General features: G+C 42.4%; 1 protein-coding gene and 2 pseudogenes across 2 annotated transcripts; 1 reads left to right on the top strand and 2 right to left on the bottom strand.

Moving 5' to 3' along the window:
- Positions 1-1,017: 1,017 nt before the first annotated feature.
- Positions 1,018-4,592, bottom strand: LOC127345456 (E3 ubiquitin-protein ligase At3g02290). Of its 2 annotated transcripts, none has more exons than XM_051371935.2 (6): positions 4,402-4,592; positions 3,104-3,227; positions 2,861-2,986; positions 1,658-2,090; positions 1,465-1,574; positions 1,018-1,305 (listed from the first exon to the last, which is right to left on the bottom strand). In XM_051371935.2, the coding sequence occupies exons 3-6, from the start codon at positions 2,978-2,980 to the stop codon at positions 1,279-1,281; spliced, it is 690 nt and encodes a 229-aa protein (XP_051227895.1). In that variant the 5' UTR covers positions 2,981-2,986; positions 3,104-3,227; positions 4,402-4,592; the 3' UTR covers positions 1,018-1,278. The 2 variants fall into 2 exon arrangements, with proteins under 2 accessions (XP_051227895.1, XP_051227894.1); XM_051371934.2 differs by having other exon boundaries at positions 3,104-3,221.
- Positions 4,169-6,186, top strand: LOC139838248 (uncharacterized; annotated as a pseudogene).
- Positions 6,187-6,427: 241 nt separating this feature from the next.
- On the bottom strand, positions 6,428-7,778 carry LOC139838247 (uncharacterized; annotated as a pseudogene).
- Positions 7,779-20,231: the final 12,453 nt, after the last annotated feature.

Here is a 20,231-nt window from a genome sequence, read left to right as displayed (position 1 = left end):
CTCTAACTCTGTGGATTTATCGTCGCTTATTGGATGCATCTCTTTCAAGCATTGAGGCCTAGGGAAGCCAAAGAAGTTGCTCATGAACTAGGTAGAGTTTGTTTCTCTAATAAAGATTCGTGTAATTGGGTCGATGAACCCCTAGTTTTATTCTTTGTGAACTCATAAATGATGTAACTATTGTTGGCAATCAATAAAATCCCAGAGCCCTGCTGTTTCGAAAAAGAATGGCCTTCACCCCATGAGCTCATGATTAAAAAATTGAAAACCATTATATCTAATTCTACCGTTTAAGTGGCAGGGAAAAAATATATTCAGATATTGGACATGAAAAAATCCAGCATGACTTGACCATGATTTCAGCACACATAAGAACATGACCTCGAGAAAGTGATCAGATTCGATTGTGAAGAACTATTATTTACAGACTCTCCAGCATCCCATACTGCAGATACTCACACTCAAGCATCCTATACTGCAGATACTCACACTCTAGCATCATATACTGCAGATACTCACATCATGTGGGAAAATAAATAGCCCATCCAAAATACCCACATCACAGTCTGAGCTAGGGGGTATTTTGGATGGGTTTTTACAGGCGCTGCATTTTATGTTTGGAGACTTCAAGATGGGGACACAAAAAAATGACTTCCAAGATGGGGCAGAATGTTCAAGCTGAGTCACTGCATTTTATGTTTGGAGACTTCAAGATGGGGCAGCAATGTTCAAGCTTATTCAACTGAAGTTGAAGCCTACTTGAGTGAAGAAGTCTGGTGGGAAGAGTGACAGCTATGTTTGCTGACTGTGTGGATTTATCTTCACTTATTGGATTAATGTAATTGGCTCAATGAACCCCCTAGTTTTATTTTTTGTAAACTCATGGAAGATGTAACTATTGTTGGTAATCAATAAAATCCCAGAATCCTGTTGTTTCCAAAAAGAATGGTCTTCACCCCATGAGCTCATGAATAAAAAATTGAAAACCATTATCTAATTCTACCTTATAAGTGGCAGTGAAAAAATATATTCAGATATTGGACATGAAAATCCAGCATGACTTCCATGATTTCAGCACACATAAGAACATGATCTCGAGAAAGTGATCAGATTCGATTGCAAAGGACTATTATTTACAGACTCTCCAACATCCCACACTGCAGATACTCACACTCCAGCATCCCACACTGCAGATACTCACACTCTAGCATCCTATACTGCAGATACTCACTCTCTCTCTTTCCCTTCTCCTGATGCAGCCGGCGCGCAAGTTTTTTCTCAGGGGCTCTCACAAAACTCCATTTCCTGCAATTTCGTCATATTAAAGGAGTTGTCAGATACATAGGGAAATACACTTAGGATAGGAACTGATTATAGGTGAGCTGTGGTGGCAAGACAGCATCAAGTTAACAATTTCGATATTTCTTTAGCTTGAAATATAGTCTGTAGCATAAACTGTCTTACCTTCCCACAAATTGGACAGGTATCACTTCTCTCCATCCACTCATAAATACAACTTAGGTGGAAATGATGGGAGCATTTAGTTATAATCTGCGGATTTTCCGGGGTGTACTCTGCACAATGAGCAAGCAGTGAGAAAATGTTCACACACCATCACATGGCCACTGTATTCAGACAAAAATGCATGTAAACAAACCTTCCAGACAAGTAGGGCAGACATCTTCGTCTTCTGAAGTGACAACTGTGTAACTGCTGTTATATGCTTTTCCAGATAGACTCTTAGTTGACTCAGAACGACGTACTTTATGTTCACCCTCAGGTTCAGTGCTGCTCCATTTCTTTTGAGCAGCTAAATGTTCGACACCAGAGCTGCTGCCGTTTCTTCTAAGAGCTGATGACTCTTCTTGTGTGAGATTTATAGACTTTTCACGCCTTGATACCAACCCCTCTCTTTGAACTCGGGCATATCTAGGGTCAGTGTCATATGGGAGTGGTCTAGAAACAAGGTGAAAAGTTTCAGACAGTGAACTATCGGCTACATTAGTACTTGGATTAGTGGACGCCGATGGAGCAACTCCTTGAGCTGGGTTGCTTGGCCTAGAGTCAAGCCTCTGGAACGCTGCGGTATACTACATAGACAACAGAAAAGTACTAGAGTTAGTCTGTTAGAATAAATGTTCGATAGTAAAAATAAATTATCATATTCATATCCTGAGTAATCACTGAAACAGCCATACATGTTTCAAAATTGTTTGTGATTCCTCTCTACTACGAACATGTCTAGACAATGCCCACACACCATAAGTCATGCGTAAATGTGGTTGAATGCAATCAAAAGATCAATACTTATGCAAGATCAAGGATCACCAATGGCCTCTCTACCATATTTTGCCTCTTCATAAATGTTTTGTACCCAGCTGATCATTGTACTGATGTGCCAGTGTGCTATCTAAAAAGCTCCTACACATAAGGTTGCATTGTGCTAATTGCCATGATAATATCATGCAATCAAAATAGCAGTGGCATCTGGGCTCACCCTACAAAATGTCCCGACAGAAAAATATATGCGACTGTTCAACATTACCAGGTTGTTTGCAGCTTTTACCGGCAGTCATTAGTCAAGAAGAGTAGATATTTGATCAACATGCTACAATAAGACTTGAATGCCCCTAAAGATTTGGCTTTTGATAGGACCGCATGGAAATCAGCAATCCATGTGCCGGAATCTTAGTTTACTTATTCTTTTTTCTCTCTCCTTGTTTTCGTTTCCTTATGTCTCCGTTGGGTTTCATACTAGCCTACCCCAACTTGCTTGGGAAAAAGGCTTTGATGTTGTTGTTGTTGTTGTAAATGCGCAGGTGTAATCATAAGTGGTTACAAGATTAACAGGTAGCCTTACCCCGCCAAAAATGTTTTGGACAAAATGCCTTAGGGATAAGCATTGTCTATAGACAGGATTATTTGGATGAACATATTCATCAAAGTCATCAGTGCAAAGGCAGCAGCAAAATCCACCCATTATTCACTGCAAATAGCAAAGGCCGGAAGTATCAATTGAATATGGAAATTTAGAATGCATAGACGAACTTAAGTGTCATCGAACCATGGGTTGCCATGGGTAAAAAGAGGTCTCAAAAAATACCTCTGGTCTTGTCCCTTTACAGAAAGTAAATGGTTGATATTCAACTGTGGAGCCAAAACCTTATTTCAAGGCACTCGTGAACAGCTACGAGTTTATCAGCACCGAACATCCTCTAAAACTGCAACTAAACAAAATGGAAAGAATTATATAATGTTACTATAATGCTGTAGAATTATGATATTTACTTAGTATGTCTAACCAAACATGGAAACAAAATCATAACGGAGGCCTAAAAATTGTCCATACTTCATATGACCAGTTTTCTACTTCCATGTGCCAGAAAAGGCATAGAAACAAACATTAACTTCTTTTAGATCATAACTTTTATTTATTCTTCTCATCGCGTCTCTGGGTGATACAGCCATTAGCTATTTGGTGCATGAAAGAAAGAGAAAGTAAAGATTGCACGGAACCACAATTGCAATCAACAGGCTAGACTCAGTACTACAAAGTAAGTAGTGCACACCATAGTAAATGTGCATTGTTGACGACAGTAGAGAATGAAGAGGACAGTTGGTCCACAGATGCAAGGACCTGGAGAGATAAGGGAATTGGCATTCTAAACGTAAACTGAAGGCGTGAGTCCTAGATGCCAGACAAGAGAATGGAATGGACACCTATAATCAAAACCAATGAAAGGACTGTAATTGTTAAATGGCCAATCCTCAAACAATATTCTTGTTAGTTACAGGTAACTGGTCTGGACATTGGTTTACCGAGTGCCATGGCGCAGATCAAGCCTCTGAGGTTGTCCAGATGAACATGCACTATTCGGTGAGAATCACTACACTCACTTGAAAGTATTTCTCTATTTACTCGGCCTGCTTCAAGGAATCAGCTACTCCCCCCATCCCATAATATAAGATGTTATTACAACCAATACATTTATCATCTCATTTCCAATTTCATCATTTTGATTCCACGGAACAAATGCGTTAATTAACAATGCGACTGGCTTGCAGACGAACTACCAAGTCAAACAAATCGGCCCTAGTAGCTAGCAAGAAACCTACGAGTGGAGAAGAGAGCGTGCGTGGGAGGGCATTGACGTCAAAAACGTATGGCATGGGACTGATCCACATCTCGGCCGGCCGGCCGGCCGTCACGCAGGCAACCGAATCGGCGCCGGCACCCGGATCGCATTCCACGGCAGGAGAAACAGCGCGCAGGCGAGGCACGGGGACGAAAGGTTCCTCGTCTGAGGACGGGGCAGGCGGGCAGCGACAGCGGAAAGAGCACCGACAACGTAAAGCGGCGGGGCGGCGCGGGGCTGGGGAGGGAGGCGTCGAGGAGCTCACCTCTCATGCGGCGCGACGAGACGGGATCGAGGCTCCGGCGGGAGGGATGACGGAGCGAGCGGCGACGGCGATCCTCTGCTTCAGGGCAGGATTGGGGAGCGGCGAGGGGAGAGGGGAGTGGAGGAGACAGTGGAGTTTGGGGGAGGAATGGCGAGGTGGGACCGAGAAGGAAGGAAGGAAGGAGGGCCGGTGCGCGTGTGGACTTTTCACTTGGGTCGCCCGTGTGCGGTGGGGTGCGCTGTCGCTGCAAGGTCAGTCCCCAGTCCAAGTTGGTACCATTACTCCATGTTTGGGGGTGATAATTTTTTAGGGTGTTTGTTTTTTATAAGGTTGTTGCCATATGCTGTTTAGACTTTTCAAAGTATGTGGGGGTAAATGTAAACATAATTATGGTCATGTTTGTGTTTTTTACAGCATAATATCTCTTTATTAGTAGTAGTTTGTAATAGTGAAAAGGGCATTTTCCTTGCTAACTCGTTTTGTTGTTGTTAACGACAACAAGATTAGAGGATTAAACCATGTGCTTGAGGTAGTCTAGGGCGCGTTTGGTTCACGTTTTCGCGTAGTCAGCCTCCGAAACAACGCACGTTCTTGGCCCAGTGGAGTTTGGCCCGTTGGAAACGGTGCAATGCAGGTTGATAAATTCTAATGTGTGAGTCCATATGAAACTAATATTTTTGATTTATGGTTGAATTTTTAGGAATGAAAAAATGTAAACAACGAGCCAAATGGAGTCACCAAATGGAAGTATACCTCATTAGACTCCTAACAGATTACGATGTGCCGGCTTTTCGGACACAAAATGCTTGGAGCAATGATGTATGGACACATATTGTTTGTCGAATGAATCAAAAGTTTGTTGTGTCATTTAATGTTAAGCAAGCCAAACAAAAGGAGCAAGATTTCAAGAAATACTATTGTAGTGTGAAAGATTTGTAGGACGAAAGTGGCTTTGGATGGGATAGCGAGAGAAATATGTAGAGGCACCAGATAGTGTTTGGGCCTGCTCGTAGGAACAACAAGGATGCACTCCAATGGAGAGACAAGTCATTTCCCTTTTATGAAGATTTAGTTCCACTCTATGAAGGTCATATTAATGTACTTCCCTTGTATTCCCCTTGCAGCATGCACTTGTACCTAATTTTAATTTTTGTAAAAAAATATTTGAAAATTATTCTTTAGGTCGTTATGCGAAGGGAGAACTCTTCAAGGTATGGACCATTATGCTAGCAAGGCAAAGAATGCACCGGTTTATTCATCACTACCGATACAAGTGACTAATTTCTATGAATCACAATCGCCTACTATGCCAATCACGGGACTATCAAATATGCCATTTACTTTAGATGAAGAAGTTGAGGAGGACAATTTGGATTCTCCCCCATATTTATCTACACATCTGCAACATGTGCAAGCCCAACCAAGATCCACATAGGCAGAGAAACCTAACACTAGGCGTGGGAAAAGACAGAAAGCAACCTTGATGAAGGATTCCAGGAGAAATATCTAAAACTGAAGAAGGAAGAAATTGATCGATTTGATGCCATTGAGGAGAAGAAGCTAGAGGATCTATACAACATCAACAAGTGCATCACTGTGATTGAAGGGTTAGATGGTATACAACTAGGTGATATGCTGATGACATCTGACATCTTCAAATGCAAGGAGAACAAAGAAGTTTTCTTATCATACTCTACTTCTGAACTGTGTTTGGTTTGGCTTAAAAGATAAATTGCACGTGTACATGAAATCAGCAAGATTAGAAAAATGATGGTGATGCATTAAGACCAGAAGGTTATATATTAGGGAAGGCGACATATGCTTTTGTTCAGTTTAGTATGGTCATAGAGTTGACCTTAATGGCTTAGTGCGGCACATTTTGGTAGGTAGTCATGATACTTTTGTTTACGCATGCAATAGAACTTGCAATATTATTGCAGACTTAAAGTACATGGTGATACAACTTGCATGTCATATTACAAGCACATGAGTGGTAGCTGAATTTGGATGTTGTACTGAAAATATGCTAAGATCTATGTGATACATAGTCTGCCAACATTTGCTATGCTATGCCATCTCTCGGTTGCTTCCCAACTTCTCTAGAGTAACTAAATGTGTGTATATCACTATCATAGTTGTGGTCTCCACTTGGCATATCAACAACTTGTCCAGATAAATCTACATATTAGTATTCTCAGGCCAAGAAAAATCTCCATTATGTTGGCTTGTGAAATTGTGCAACACGCAACTAGCAACTGATATGTCAATTTGTTTGGTAACTGAGTAATGTGAAGCCACTTTCAGTATTGGAAATCTCATTTTAAGTATACCTATAATTCTCTCGATATGGTTTCTAAGTTGTGCATGCCATAGGTTGAATAATTCCTTGTAATTCTTGGCCTTTGGCGAGCTCTTCCTTGATCTTGTAAGTGATACCTAGTACCACGATATGGAGCAAGGAATTGTGGTGTATTCGCATAGCCAACATCTACAAGATAAAATTTTCCAGGAGGAACTTCAAAACCATGGTTAAGTGCATCTTGTAGCACTCTTTCACCTAAAGCCGATCCCTCCCAACCAGCATGCACATGCACAAACTTCAAATCAAAATCACACGCCACCGTAACATTCTGTAAAATTGTTTGCTTCCTATTTTGGTATGGTTCTTGCTCATGCACTGGTACTTTCAGTGGAATTTGTGTACCATCTATAGCGTCGATGCAATTTTCTCTTCTACTGAGACATCTCTTCCATCAACAAGGCGGTTTCTCTCGCGCAATTTCTTAACCAAAGCTTGAAATATTTTAATCTCCATTCTGAAGTGCCTTTTGCATAGGTCATCATGTCCATCTAAGATTTCAGTTAAACGACGTTCACATGTAAGTACTGAAGTGTGCATATCTCTTCTTGAAGGTTGTGATGAGTTCACTGCTAAAGTAGGAAGAAAAAAAGCGCAAACTCATCCTCATTCTCTGATCTACGACAGTAGCTTGGATCCATTGATGCTATGGCAAACAAGCCTATGAAAAAATTGTTGGTTACATTACGACATGATCAGATATGAAGATGAAACGATGTAACTCTATCATGTTAGTCATCTGCTTGAAGGTGTAACTAAATTGAAACTGAAGATGCAAACCTCACGGCTAACGGCTAGTAAACATTTGCAGGAAAAGAACTAACCTCTGTTTGAAGACTTGATCAGTCTCATTGTCATTATCATCTACATGAATGCCAAAAATATTTGCCATTTGAATGTCAAATATTGGTGCAATGACCAAATCTGTCCAGTCAGTTATCTCAACTGTATTCCAATCAATAGATACAACCTTTTCAGCATAGTTAACTGCCTCGTGCATTTGCATTAGCCTCCCCATTTAACACTTCCAACTCGGTAACTATAGGCATTATCTGCCTTTGTGCAGCCCAATCATCATCAACCATCTGACAACATGCCAACTTCCACTACAAGAAAAGTTCTGATAGACAACGTCCCAAAATCGTCCGCTAAGGGGTATTTTTCGTCGCCCATGGGCCTAACCCGACGATATGGGTTCTGTTGTCGAAACTGCGTCAGGCAAAGTCCTACCACGTTTTTTTTCGGTCTGTCGCGCTTGGGCGCCCTTCCGCCACGGAAAATCGGACCGTTGCAGAAGTGTTTCCGGGAGCCCGTTGACTGCTGATGTCATGCAAACTGCCACGTGGCAGACACCGTTAACTGGCAGTTAACGGCGTTAACCGGCTAAACCCCGTGGTAGATGGTAGGCCCGCACGAGGCCTACCACGTCTTAAGCGGGCCGGCCCATTAAGTTTGCGGGTCGGGCCAGCTGACTTAGTTTGACCGGTCAACTATATAGCGGGGCTGGTCCATTAGTTACGTGGGCCGGGCCTAACCTCTCAGGTTGACTGGTCAAAACTTTAATGGGCTGGCCCACTAAGCATGTGGGCCGGGCCGAATGCACTCGTTTGACCGGTCAACAGGCAAAAGGGCCGGCCCAAAAGGCATGTGGGACCCACTCTCCTGTTATCGGGCTGGCTCATTTACAAAGTGGGGTCCACCTTAAAGCAAGTGGGCCAGCCCAAGAAGTTACTAGGCCGGCCCAATTAGAATGTGGGTCCCACTTTCCTGCTATCGGGCCGGCCCATTTAGCACGTGGGGTCCACAATAGATCAAATGGGCTGGCCCAACAAGCCAGTGGGCCGGGCCAAAAACACCGGTGGGTCCCACTTTCCTGTTAATAGGCCGGCCCATTTAGTACGTGGGGTCCACCATATAGCAAGTGGGCCAGCCCAGCAAGATGGTGGGCCGGGCCAAAAACACATGTGGGTCCCACTTTCCTTTTAAAGGGCCGGCCCATTTAGTATGTGGGGTCCACCATATAGCAAGTGGGCCGGCCCAACAAGAAAATGGGCCGGGCCAAAAACACAGGTGGGTCCCACTTTCCTGTTAAAGGGTCGGCCCATTTAGTGTGTGGGGTCCACCGTATAGCAAGTGGGCCGGCCCAACAATATGGTGGGGCGGGCCAAAAACACAGGTGGGTCCCACTTCCCTGTTAATGGGCCGACCCATTTAGTATGTGGGGTCCACCGTATGGCAAGTGGCCCGGCCCAACAAGATAGTGGTCCGGGCCAAAAAAGACAGGTGGGTCCCACTACTGTTAAAAGGCCGGCCCATTTAGTAGGTGGGGTCCACCACAAAAGTTTTTGGGCTGGCCCAACAAGTTAGTGGGCCGGCCCAATTAGTATGTGGGGTCCACGGTAAATCAGGTGGGCTGGCCCGACGAGTTAGCAGGCCGGCCCAATAAGCAAGTGGGCTGGCCCAATAAGTAGTGGGCCAGCCCGTTTAGTTAGTGTTTATATGCCGGCATAATAGGCGCTTTAGGATTTTGCGGGCCGGCACATATGTGATTTCGCTTAATTGGGCCGTTTAAGTGATGGGAATTTGTGATTTACTGAGAATATTTACGCAGCACATGATTTCTGTCGGATAGCCTCACTTACCACAAGCACCAAAGAAAAAATGCGTGAAAGAACTATAAAAACTAACTAAATATTACATCAGCTGCAAGGCTTTGAAAAAATATTACAGAACCCAGAGAAATTGAATGGTAATTAAACCTAGCAATACAATGAAGCGATCCGGCAATCTTTTAAGTTGTCCATGCACCACCTATATCTGAAACAAAGACATTACAAGTTAAGACAGCAACAATGGAAAGGCAAAGACACTACAATATTGTTTGCCAAAGAATTTGGAACTCATCATTTCATCGTTATAACAAGATCATTGTAATGCGCATAATAAGCAAACAAAGAGTGCATGCCGCATACCAACAGCCAATATAACAGAGCATGTTAGAATGAAACAGCAGACTTACTACTGTCGAGTCCCATGCAAACCAACATGTTCAAGGAGTACAAAATTGGCATGAACAACATAGTAGCAGGCTATAAATTTTGTAACAACGACTGAGCAAGATGAAGTTATGATGGCTACATCTACAGAGCAGGGAATGTATACCAAAAATAGAAGTTACGATGGCAAAAGCTAAAGAGGAGGGAATGTGAACCAACATGTGCCAAGTGCAATTACTTCATTTTGACCGTGAACTAAATAATACTCCTGAACTTATAGTGAAGGGGATGCAAATCAAGATGTTTTGGGATATAAACTTGTAATGAGCAAACAAATAGAGGATAGTTAATGCTGGAGCTTAGGATGGACCAGATACAAAATATAGTGGGATCACCTGTGAACTTGTATAAGAGGGAATGCAAACCAATATGTTCAGCATTCCATATGTGAGCGTCATGCCAAGTCAGAGAAACAAGTCAATAATGCAGCTTTTGAAGAACAAGATGGCACGCAAAATTATTATCTAGTAGTATGACAAGTTTATTTGTACTACAGGCTAGATAGCAGAGTGATAGCATGCCAAACTAAGTCCTTACTTTGTTAGCTTACAGTGAACTAGATACAAAACAATGGCATCACCTGTAGTACAGGGAATGCAAGCCAACATGTTCATGGAGTAAAAAATTGGCACAAACAACATAGTAGCAGGCCATAATTTTTGTAACAACGACTGAGCAAGATAAAGTTATGATGGCTAGATCTACAGAGCAGGGAATGTAAACCAAATATAGAAGTTACGATGCCAAAAGCTATAGAGCAGGGAATGCGAACCAACATGTGCAATTACTTAAAATTGGCCATGAAATAAATAATAGCAGGATGTTACTATAATAGCTAGGAATAAAACAGATAGGAGTTATAATGGCATCACTCATAAACTTGTAGATAAGGGAAACAAATCAATTTGTTTCGGGATATAAAGTTGTAATGAGCAACACATATAGGATAGTTAATGCTACGGCTTAGGATGGACCAGAAACGGAATATAGTGGGATCACCTGTGAACTTGTAGAAGAGGGAATGCACACCAATATGTTCACCATTCTATATGTGAGCGCCATACCAATTAAGATAAACAAGTTAATATTGCAGCTTTTGAAGAATCAGATGGCAGACAAAATTATGATGGAAGTAGCTGCTGTGACGAGTTCAAATAAACTTGTACTGCAGGATGGCAGAGCGGTAGCATGCAGGAACTAATAGCAGGCAGTTACTTTGTTAGCTTACGACGAAGTAGATAGAAATAACAATGGCATCACCTATAGTACAGGGAATGCAAACCAACATGTTCAAGGAGAACAAGATTGGCATGAACAAAATAGTAGCAGCCTATAATTTTTGTAACAACGACTGAGCAAGATAGAAGTTATGATGGCTACATCTACAGAGCAGGGAATGCAAACCAAAATTTTCAATCGCTTAAAGTTAGCAATGAACTAGAAAATAGCAAGGTGTTACTGTCATATCTAGGAATGAACTAAAAGAGCTTCAGACAAACAAGCATCTAAACCCAGAACATGGCGCTAAAACAAGGGACTTACATTAGGAGAAGCACTCTGTGGGAGTCACAGCAGATCTTCCTGGGGTTGATAGATCCGGTGATGAAGTACGCTACATGTGCTACTTGGGGTTGGAGAGACGGCCATTACAATTCATGGTTACTCATCTCATCTGCAAAAAACGTAACGGCGCGTCGTTAGCACAAACAGGTTCCCCCAAGATTAAACAAGAACTTGCAGGCAAGCAATAGAAAAGCGACAGTAGAAGAGTTTAGATCATGCACGGCGCCGGTGAAGCAGATCCGGTTCATGCACAGCGGTGTCGGTGAGCAAGATCCGATGCGGTGGACGACGGATCCAGCGAAGCGGCTCCGGTGGGGTGGACGATACCGCAGCTGAAGCGACTGCGGTAGACTGCTGGATGAGCATATGGTTTCGAGGTTCGGCGGGGATGATCCGGTCCGGTTGATGACGGCGTCGATGAAGCGGCTCCGGCAGGCAGCCGGATGACGAGGATCGCGAGGCCGCGGGTAGGCCAGGGAAGTCCGGTGGGGATGTTCCGGTGCGGTGGTCGTGGAGGTGGGAGAGAGGGACTTGGGAAGTTCCTGTGGGTGGTCTGAGGGAAATGAATTTTTTTTGCGAGGGTTTACGGGCTAGGGAGATGGTGATCCAAAAAATGACGGGCAGACCCCCCCACCAACCGACTTTGCTGTCATCTCCACAGGGGTAGAATGGGAATTTGTAAGCGTGTGAAATTTTTGTATTTTGTGGGCGGGAAGTTTTGCCGCTATGAGATTTTGAATTTGGCTACCGTCCAACTATAATGATAAAAAATTGTGAGACCGTACTAGTACCTCTGTTCAAGGCCGAGTGCAAAATCAAATCATCATCACGTTGAATACAGGTTACTATCATCGTGATCTATCTTCTTATCCCATTCAAAAACCCGTCTGAAATATTTCAGGATTGGCGGGAGATTTTGCCGCCCGACTGAGATTTGATTTTGAATATGGCTATGGTCAAGTAATATAATATAAAGACGGTACACCTGGTTAAGTACAGTACTAATTGCTCTGCTCCGGTAGTCAAGGCCAACAGCCACATCAAGCCATCATCATTACAAACAAAATCAGTCAAATCTAGAAGCTAGTATAGGAAAAATTCACAGCAACATAATAAATCTAGAAAACTAAGTACGGAGTATAATACATAAACTGCATACAATAGCCAAAAGCGGCCAATAACAATGTTAATGTTCACGACAAACTAATCTGAAAATAATACAAGACGCAATGTATGGCCAACATGAAGATTAGGATACCCCAGGATGAATGAATCTGATCTTCATTCAGCATATATTTCTTCGTCACTCCATTCTCTGATCTGAAGGAAATATTCATTGAACTCCTTCCGTCTGCAGTGTGCAGCCAATACATCCTCCAAACGGTATGGCCTTTGTTCATTTCTCATACCGTAGTTTCCTAATATATCCACACGTATTGGCCACTCATCCCAGGCCTTTATATCATCAAAGTACTCTTTGATATAACCCAAATCTGCGTAGTAGATGCAGCCAGGTCGAAGTGTCGGGTGCACTCTGGTGTCGACGGAGATACACCGGATATAATGGACGAAGAAGGCACGACTGCCAATGTTATTGACAGCATGGAGAGAGCGGCTCTCAGTGTCCACACGGTAGACCAATGATTGACCTTCCTCCAAATGCTTGTTGTCCAACAACACAAGCAGCAGAGCACCATCCGACTTCACATGGTAGAACTTGTTATTTCCAAGTTCTGGAAATGAAAATAGTGTATCCATGTTGAATGTGCTCGCGCGCTGCTCCAACTGGACATTGTTGGTGCACACTAATTTTCCGAACTCAAAATTGTTCACAGCTATTGCATACAATTCACCATTGAATGGGGTAATGCAACGCAGAGAATGGTGCTCGGTCGAAAATCTTCCTTCTCCCCAATCTTCATCTATATCCTTAGTTGGAGTGCTCTCATCGACCCAAGCAATTTCCGCCGGGTAATCTTTAGAAACGAAGACCATAGTCGGGGACTTCATTACAGCGACTTGTAATAACATATGGCATATGCGCCTCAAACCTAGTATTCAATGTCTTTGTGAGTGGGTTTAGAAGCCGTATCTTGTGCGGCTGGTTCTTCTGGGCAAGCACGATGACACCACGGCAAAAGCCGACGAAGTAGTATCTAAAATATATTGATGAAGATAACATTCAGCACTAAGATGTTTACGATTGAAAACAAAAATAGATTAACTCTATAGATATGGAGGAATTTGAACCTTGCATGAACTTCCGTTAGGTCGATGGTGACGTAGCGGGATGTGCGGAGGTGGAGGCAGGTGAAATCAGCAGCGCGTGGAAGGGCGTGTTGTACCATGATCCATTCGTGCAGGTGCACGTCGGGCTCAGGTAAACCCGAGCGCCAATTTCTACAAACTTGCCTCAAAGCAGAGTAGGTGTCCATGTACTCCTCATTCGCCAGTAAGCAGTCCCCGATCTTGTGAAGTGGTCCGTCAGCCCTGAGAGAGGCCCAGTCCACGGAGGCGCTGCGCTTGGATGCGCCGCCCTCGGAGGCGACGGTCTCGGGGGCGACGGCCGCCGGCGCATTCTTCTTGTCCATCGCCGGCAGGGAACGCGCGTAGGGCGGTTGGTGTTTTTTCATTCGATTTGGAGAAGTTGATGGGACGTGAGAGGCGTGGTTGCGTGCGTGAGTGAGAATGAGACTGTGTGCAGAGGGAGGGACAAAGGGGCTCTGTACATGCAACGTGACGGTTGGTCTCGGCAGTTTCTCAAAAAAGCTAGACGTTTGGTCTCAACACGCGCACCACCTAACCGCTGCGCACCACGACAAGCGTCCGTGGTACTGCACGTCTGCACCGTTACGTGTACTCAGTTCTACCATCGAGCCTTACACTGGAAAAATATATGTACTCCGTACTCAGTTTTCCCCTCGAGTATTAATACTGGCTAGTGCAATATACTCAGTTTTACCCTCAAGTGGCTGGTCAACAGAGAGTCACCAAATGGGATTAAGCTATCTAATTGAGTAATTTCATGCGCAAAAAAATAAAATCATAGTGCCTCCTACTCATAGAGTCTTGTTAAGAAGAGGAGGTATAACACGTGGAAAACAGAATAGCACACCACAGGTCCGAAATGATGGAAAGGGCTAGGCAATCCACTTATTATAGATCTCAACAAAAACCACATGGAACTAGTATATTAAACTTATGCAGTAGCCAACGCTACCAAAAGTCAGAAGTGCAGGCTGAGTCCCAAAGGAACAACACAATACGGAAACTTGCAAACTTATATAAAAGGGGCTATGCAACCCACTTATACACACATTAACAGCCATCCTCGTGTGTGACAAGAGAAATTCAACACTGGATTCGGAGGTAGGCACATGAAGCTTTACAAGGGCCAATGGGGCACCAACAAATTAAGGATGAATTGAACCACACCGTCAACAATTCAAACTCGAGACCTTGGCTCTAATACCATTTAAGTTCAAACTGATTGAAAAGGCTAGGCAACCAATTTATAAAACATCCACAGGAACAACTACCAAGTTGATCCCAGCCGCAGATAAATGCATCCACCAAGAAAATAGGAACATTGCCTCAGTCTCAGGAAAAATTTCACAATACCAAGGTACTCACATGTCAATGTCAGTGTTCATCTCCAATTATCTATGGCATTTTATTAGTCTTTGAGAGATTATAACGAACTTGATTGGCCTCCTGCAGTAGGGCATCACAGGCTTCTGATCTCGATCTTGATACGTCTCCGACGTATCGATAATTTCTTATGTACCATGCCACATTATTGATGTTATCTACATGTTTTATGCACACTTTATGTCATATTCGTGCATTTTCTGGAACTAACCTATTAACAAGATGCCGAAGTGCCAGTTCATGTTTTCTGCTGTTTTTGGTTTCAGAAATCCTAGTAACGAAATATTCTCGGAATCGGACGAAATCAACGCCCAGGTTCCTATTTTGCCCGAAAGCATCCAGAACACCCGAGAGCCGCCAGAGGGAAGCCCTGGGGGCCCCACACTACACCCTGGCGCGGCCAGAGGGGGGGCCGCGCTGCCCTATGGTGTGGTGGCCCCAGGCCCCCTCCGAGGCTGCCATTCCGCCTATTTAAAGCCTCCGTCGCGAAAACCCTGACACGTTCGACGAAACCAGAGAAAACCTTCCAGAGCCGCCGCCATCGCGAAGCCAAGATCTGGGGGACAGGAGTCTCTGTTCCGGCACGCCGCCGGAACGGGGAAGAGCCCCCGGAAGGCTCCTCCATCGACACCACCGCCATCTCCATCACTGCTGCTGCTCCCATGAGGAGGGAGTAGTTCTCCCCCGAGGCTGAGGGCTCCGCTGTAGCTATGTGGTTCATCTCTCTCCCATGTACCTCAATACAATAATCTCATGAGCTGCTTTACATGATTGAGATTCATATGAGTTTTGTATCACAATTTATCTATGTGCTACTCTAGTGATGTTATTAAAGTAGTTTTATTCCTCCTGCACGGTGTAATGGTGACAGTGTGTGCATCCGTGTTAGTACTTGGTGTAGGCTATGATTATGATCTCTTGTAGATTATGAAGTTAACTATTGCTATGATGGTATCGATGTGTTCTATGCCTCCTTTCTTAGCATGAAGGTGACAGTGTGCATGCTACGTTAGTACTTGGTTTAGTCTTATTGATCTATCTTACACTCTAAGGTTATTTAAATATGAACATTGAATTGTGGAGCTTGTTAACTCCGGCATTGAGGGTTCGTGTAATCCTACGCAATGTGTTCATCATCCAACAAGAGAGTGTAGAGTATGCATTTATCTATTCTGTTATGTGATCAATGTTGAGAGTGTCCACTAGTGAAAGTGTAATCCCTAGGCCTTGTTCCTAAATACTGCTATTGCTGCTTGTTTACTGTTTGACTGCGTTACTACTGCTGCGTTACTACTGCTTGTTTACTGTCCTGGGCAAAGCACTTTTCTGGTGCCGTTGCCATTGCTCATATATATTCATACAACCTGTATTTCACTATCTCTTCGCCGAACTAGTGCACCTATTAGGTGTGTTGGGGACACAAGAGACTTCTTGCTTTGTGGTTGCAGGGTTGCATGAGAGGGATATCTTTGACCTCTTCCTCCCTGAGTTCGATAAACCTTGGGTGATCCACTTAAGGGAAACTTGCTGCTGTTCTACAAACCTCTGCTCTTGGAGGCCCAACACTGTCTACGGGGAAAAGGAGGGGCGTAGACATCAAGCTATTTTCTCGGCGCCGTTCTTGGGAGGAAAGGTAAAAGGTACTCACACTCCGGATCTCGGCTACTAAGCTATTTTCCGGCGCATTGTAAGTACTCAAAGCTATTTCCTTTAGATCCTGCAATTGCATCTTTTTGTTTCTTGTTTACACTAGTTTGGCATAATGGACAAGAATGAGCTTCTTATGCTATTTCCTGATTTAAAACATGGATTGTTTGATGCGAAAATTAAAAAACCTATGGAATCTTATTTGCATGCTGGTAGTAATATTAGTATGAACGCTTTGAACACCATTGTTAATAATGATATAGAAAGTTCTAAGCTTGGGGAAGCTGGTTTTCATGATCTTTTTAGTCCCCCAAGCATTGAGGAGAAAATTTTCTTTGATGATACTTTGCCTCCCATATATGATGATTATAATGATAGTGGTCTTTTGGTGCCACCTACTATGGAGAGTAAATTTTGTTGTGATTATACTATGCCTCCAACACTTGATGAGAATAATAATGATAGCTACTTTGTTGAATTTGCTCCCACTACAACTAATAAAATTGACTATGCTTATGTTGGGAGTAGTAATAATTTTATGCATGAGACTCATGATAAAAATGCTTTATGTGATAGTTATATTGTTGAGTTTGCTCATGTTGCTACTGAAAGTTATTATGAGAGAGGAAAATATGGTTGTAGAAATTTTCATGTTACTAAAACACCTCTCTATGTGCTGAAATTTTTGAAGCTACACTTGTTTTATCTTCCTATGCTTGTTACTTTGCTCTTCATGAACTTGTTTATTTACAAGATTCCTATGCATAGGAAGCATGTTAGACTTAAACGTGTTTTGAATTTGCCTCTTGATGCTCTCTTTTGCTTCAAATACTATTTCTTACGAGTGCATCATTAAAACTGCTGAGCCCATCTTAATGGCCATAAAGAAAGAACTTCTTGGGAGATAACCCATGTGTTATTTTGCTACAGTACTTTGTTTTATATTTGTGTCTTGGAAGTTGTTTACTACTGTAGCAACCTCTCCTTATCTTAGTTTTGTGTTTTGTTGTGCCAAGTGAAGCCTCTAATTGAAGGTTGATACTAGATTTGGATTTCTGCACAGAAACAGATTTCTATCTGTAACGAATCTGGGCTGTTTTCTCTGTAGAAAAATCAGAAAAATATGCCAATTTACGTGCGTGTTCCTCAGATATGTACGCAACTTTAATTAGTTTTGAGTTTTCTGATCTGAGCAACGGAAGTATTTATTAAAAATTCGTCTTTACGGACTGTTCTGTTTTGACAGATTCTGCCTTTTATTTCGCATTGCTTCTTTCGCTGTGTTGGGTGGATTTCTTTGTTCCATTACCTTCCAGTAGCTTTGAGCAATGTCCAGAAGTGTTAAGAATGATTGTATCACCTCTGAACATGTGAGTTTTTGATTATGTACTAACCCCTCTAATGAAGTTTATGAGAAGTTTGGTGTGAAGGAAGTTTTCAAGGGTCAAGAGAGGAGGATGATATACTATGATCAAGAAGAGTGAAAGCTCTAAGCTTGGGGATGCCCCGGTGGTTCACCCCTGCATATATCAAGAAGACTCAAGCGTCTAAGCTTGGGGATGCCCAAGGCATCCCCTTCTTCATCGACAAATTATCAGGTCTTGAAACTATATTTTTATTCGGTCACATCTTATGTGCTTTGCTTGGAGCGTCTGTATGTTTCTTATTTTTGTTTGTGTTTGAATAAATTGGATTACATCATGCTTGTGTGGGAGAGAGACACGCTCCGCTGTTGCATATGAACACATGTGTTCTTAGCTTTTAATATTCATGGCGAAGTTTCTTCTTCGTTAATTTGTTATATGGTTGGAATTGGAAAATGATACATGTAGTAATTGCTAAAATGTCTTGGATAATGTGATACTTGGCGATTGTCGTGCTCATGTTTAAGCTCTTGCATCGTATACTTTGCACCTATTAATGAAGAAATACATAGAGCATGCTAAAATTTGGTTTGCATATTTGGTCTCTCTAAGGTCTAGATAATTTCTAGTATTGAGTTTGAACAACAAGGAAGACGGTGTAGAGTCTTATAATGTTTTCAATATGTCTTTTATGTGAGTTTTGCTGCATCGGTTCATCCTTGTGTTTGTTTCAAATAACCTTGCTAGCCTAAAACCTTGTATCGAGAGGGAATACTTCTCATGCATCCAAATCCTTGAGCCAAACAACCACTATGCCATTTGTGTCCACCATATCTACCTACTACATGGTATTTCTCCGCCATTCCAAAGTAAATTGCTTGAGTGCTACCTTTAAATTTCCATTCTCCACCTTTACAATATATAGCTCATGGGACAAATAGCTTAAAAACTATTGTGGTATTGAATATGTACTTGTGCACTTTATCTCTTATTAAGTTGCTTGTTGTGCGATAACCATGTTCCTGGGGACGCCATCAACTACTCTTTGTTGAATATCATGTGAGTTGCTATGCATGTTCGTCTTGTCTGAAGTAAGGGCGATCTACCACCTTATGGTTAGAGCGTGCATATTGTTAGAGAATAACATTGGGCCGCTAACGAAAGCCATGATCCATGGTGGAAGTTTCAGTTTTGGACATATATCCTCAATCTCATATGAGAAAATTAATTGTTGCTACATGCTTATGCATAAAAGAGGAGTCCATTATCTGTTGTCTATGTTGTCCCGGTATGGATGTCTAAGTTGAGAATAATCAATAGCGAGAAATCCAATGCGAGATTTCTCCTTAGACCTTTGTACAGGCGGCATAGAGGTACCCCTTTGTGACACTTGGTTAAAACATGTGCATTGCGATGATCCGGTAGTCCAAGCTAATTAGGACAAGGTGCGGGCACTATTAGTATACTATGCATGAGGCTTGCAACTTGTAAGATATAATTTATATGATACATATGCTTTATTACTACCGTTGACAAAATTGTTTCTTGTTTTAAAAATCAAAGCTCTAGTACAAATATAGCAATCGATGCTTTCCTCTTTGAAGGACCATTCTTTTACTTTTATGTTGAGTCAGTTCACCTATTTCTCTCCATCTCAAGAAGCAAACACTTGTGTGAACTGTGCATTGATTCCTACATACTTGCATATTGCATTTGTTATATTACTCTATGTTGACAACTATCCATGAGATATACTTGTTACAAGTTGAAAGCAACCGCTGAAACTTAATCTTCCATTGTGTTGCTTCAATGTCTCTACTATGAATTATTGCTTTATGAGTTAACTCTTATGCAAGACTTATTGATGCTTGTCTTGAAGTACTAATCATGAAAAGTCTTTGCTTTATGATTCAATTGTTTACTCATGTCATATACATTGTTTTGATCGCTGCATTCACTACATATGCTTTACAAATAGTATGATCAAGGTTATGATGGCATGTCACTCCAGAAATTATCTTTGTTATCGTTTTACCTGCTCGGGACGAGCAGAACTAAGCTTGGGGATGCTGATACGTCTCCGACGTATCGATAATTTCTTATGTACCATGCCACATTATTGATGTTATCTACATGTTTTATGCACACTTTATGTCATATTCGTGCATTTTCTGGAACTAACCTATTAAC

This window comes from Lolium perenne, chromosome 3 (genome assembly GCF_019359855.2).
Source record: "Lolium perenne isolate Kyuss_39 chromosome 3, Kyuss_2.0, whole genome shotgun sequence".
NCBI classification, from domain to species: domain Eukaryota; kingdom Viridiplantae; phylum Streptophyta; class Magnoliopsida; order Poales; family Poaceae; genus Lolium; species Lolium perenne.
Note: the sequence above shows the minus strand (reverse complement) of the source record. Positions and strands in the feature narration are given on the sequence as shown.

Excerpts from the sequence above, each read along its gene's own strand:
- LOC127345456 (XM_051371935.2), bottom strand. The coding sequence starts at position 2,980 with ATGGGTGGATTTTGCTGCTGCCTTTGCACTGATGACTTTGATGAATAT. Across the intron at positions 2,091-2,860 it reads TCCAAAACATTTTTGGCGGG|TATACCGCAGCGTTCCAGAG; the intron begins GTAAGGCTACCT and ends TTGTCTATGTAG. Across the intron at positions 1,575-1,657 it reads CTGCCCTACTTGTCTGGAAG|AGTACACCCCGGAAAATCCG; the intron begins GTTTGTTTACAT and ends CTCATTGTGCAG.